This window comes from Mesitornis unicolor, unplaced genomic scaffold, assembly GCF_000695765.1.
Source record: "Mesitornis unicolor isolate BGI_N332 unplaced genomic scaffold, ASM69576v1 scaffold30394, whole genome shotgun sequence".
Classification (NCBI taxonomy): Eukaryota; Metazoa; Chordata; class Aves; order Mesitornithiformes; family Mesitornithidae; genus Mesitornis; species Mesitornis unicolor.
This window is the reverse complement of record NW_010182627.1, coordinates 18,847-20,921: the sequence shown is the minus strand read 5'-3', so window position 1 is coordinate 20,921 and position 2,075 is coordinate 18,847. Positions and strand designations below refer to the sequence as shown.

Here is a 2,075-nt window from a genome sequence, read left to right as displayed (position 1 = left end):
ATGCGCTCGGCACAGACCCTCTCCTCTGCCCTCGCCGAGATGCAGAAGTTCTACGGCATCACCGTCACCGGCGTCCTGGACGAGGAGACCAAGGCGTGAGTTCCTTCATGTCCTCTCCATGCTCCGCCGAGAGCTCAGCTCGGCCCTGGAGCTCTGCGTGCACCCGGGAATGTGGGTGCTGTCTCCCATGGGAGCAGCATCTCCACTTTTGGGGGGACTGCACCCCTGCACCTCCCTTGCCATCCATGGCTGCTGTAACCCCTTGGGGACCTCAGCTGCAGTGGGCTGAGCCCTGCCTCGATGCCCTCCTGGCAGGTGGATGAAACGTCCCCGCTGCGGGGTCCCAGACCAGTTTGGGGTGCGGATGAAGTCCAACATGCGGCGGAAGCGGTACGCGCTGACGGGGCGGCGCTGGAGCCAGAGCCATCTTACCTTCAGGTACCCAACATCTCCAGGGTTTCCCACCCCCCAGCCCATGGAGAGCCATGGAGCCCCTTGGGGCATGAGCGCTGTCCCAGGCCATCCCCAGTGAGCTGTGTACCCCCAGCATCCAAAACTACACGGAGAAGCTGGGTCGGTACCATTCATACGAGGCCATCCGCCGAGCTTTCCGGGTGTGGGAGGAAGCCACGCCGCTGGTTTTCCGGGAGGTGCCCTACGAGGACATCCGGCAGAAGCGGAAGAAGGAGGCCGACATCATGGTGCTCTTCGCCTCTGGCTTCCACGGAGACAGCTCCCCCTTCGACGGCGTTGGGGGGTTTTTGGCTCACGCCTATTTTCCTGGTCCTGGCATGGGGGGGGACACGCATTTCGACTCGGATGAGCCTTGGACACTGGAGAACACAGATGTGTCTGGTGAGTTGAGGGCCAAGGATGTGGTGAAGGCAACCAGAGGAGCCTGGTGGGCCCCTGTGTTGTAGGACTGGGAGATGTGTTAGTGTGGGCGGGAGAGGCAGGGAAAGCATCTTCCAGCGGAGCACCCTCATGACAGGGTGTTGGGGCTAAGGACCCACCCTGTGCATTGTGTCCTCCACCCCGAATTGCTGATGGTGCCTTTCTCTGCAGGGAACAACCTTTTCTTGGTGGCTGTGCATGAGCTGGGGCACTCCCTGGGCTTGGAGCACTCCAGCAACCCCAGCGCCATCATGGCCCCCTTCTACCAGTGGATGGACACAGAGAACTTCCAGCTGCCCGAGGATGACCTCAAGGGCATCCAGCAGCTGTACGGTGAGGAGCTGGCTGGGGGATGACCTCTAAAGGTCCCTTCCAACCCAAAACATTCTGTGATTCTGGAGACTGAGGCACGTCCTTTCTCTCACCCACCTGATCCAGGTACCGCAGATGGGCACCCTCAGCCCACCAAGCCTTTGCCCACCGTGACACCCCGGAGACCTGGCAAACCAGACCAGAGACCCCCTAAACCGCCCCCCCCAGGGAAACCAGACCGACCCCCCAAGCCTGGCAGCCCAGACCGACCTGACCAGTATGGCCCCGACATCTGTGACGGGAACTTCGACACGGTGGCGGTGCTGCGCGGGGAGATGTTTGTGTTCAAGGTACCTGCCAGGACCCCCTCCTGTCCCTCCCTTGGGGCTGCGGTGGGTCCCTGGGTGGGGGACCCCCCAGTGAGGTGCCTGGCACTGGGACTGTGTCTCTGTGTCCCCCCCATCCTCTGTCAACACCCCATTTCCCACCAGGGCCGGTGGTTCTGGAGGGTGCGGCACAACCGGGTGCTGGACAACTACCCCATGCCCATCGGGCATTTCTGGCGGGGCCTCCCCGGGGACATCGATGCCGCCTACGAGAGGCACGACGGGAGGTTCGTCTTCTTCAAAGGTGAGCAGGGAAGCTGGGTGGGAGGGCCAGGGTGCGGGGGGGAACCCATTGCACACCCAAGTTGCCAAGAGCTGGTTGGCATCATCCCATGCTGATTTCCTTCCCCAGGCAGAGCCACTGCCTGATCCCACAGGGATGGGGTGGCTGCAGGCATCGCACCCCCATCCCTATCCAGATGTGCACCTGCTGCAGCAGCTGGACATTGCCATCTCTTCCATCCTTCTTGTTCTCCCTCCACG

At 62.3% G+C, this 2,075-nt stretch overlaps 1 protein-coding gene across 1 annotated transcript in view; it reads left to right on the top strand.

Moving 5' to 3' along the window:
• MMP15 (matrix metallopeptidase 15 (membrane-inserted)) overlaps positions 1–2,075 on the top strand; it is a 3,125-nt gene continuing 1,050 nt past the window's right edge. Inside the window, exons 1-6 of the mRNA XM_010183848.1 lie at positions 1–95; positions 316–438; positions 548–855; positions 1,066–1,227; positions 1,333–1,556; positions 1,698–1,855. Coding sequence (XP_010182150.1) covers positions 1–95; positions 316–438; positions 548–855; positions 1,066–1,227; positions 1,333–1,556; positions 1,698–1,855 — 1,070 coding nt within the window. The remainder of the gene's footprint in view (positions 96–315; positions 439–547; positions 856–1,065; positions 1,228–1,332; positions 1,557–1,697; positions 1,856–2,075) is intronic.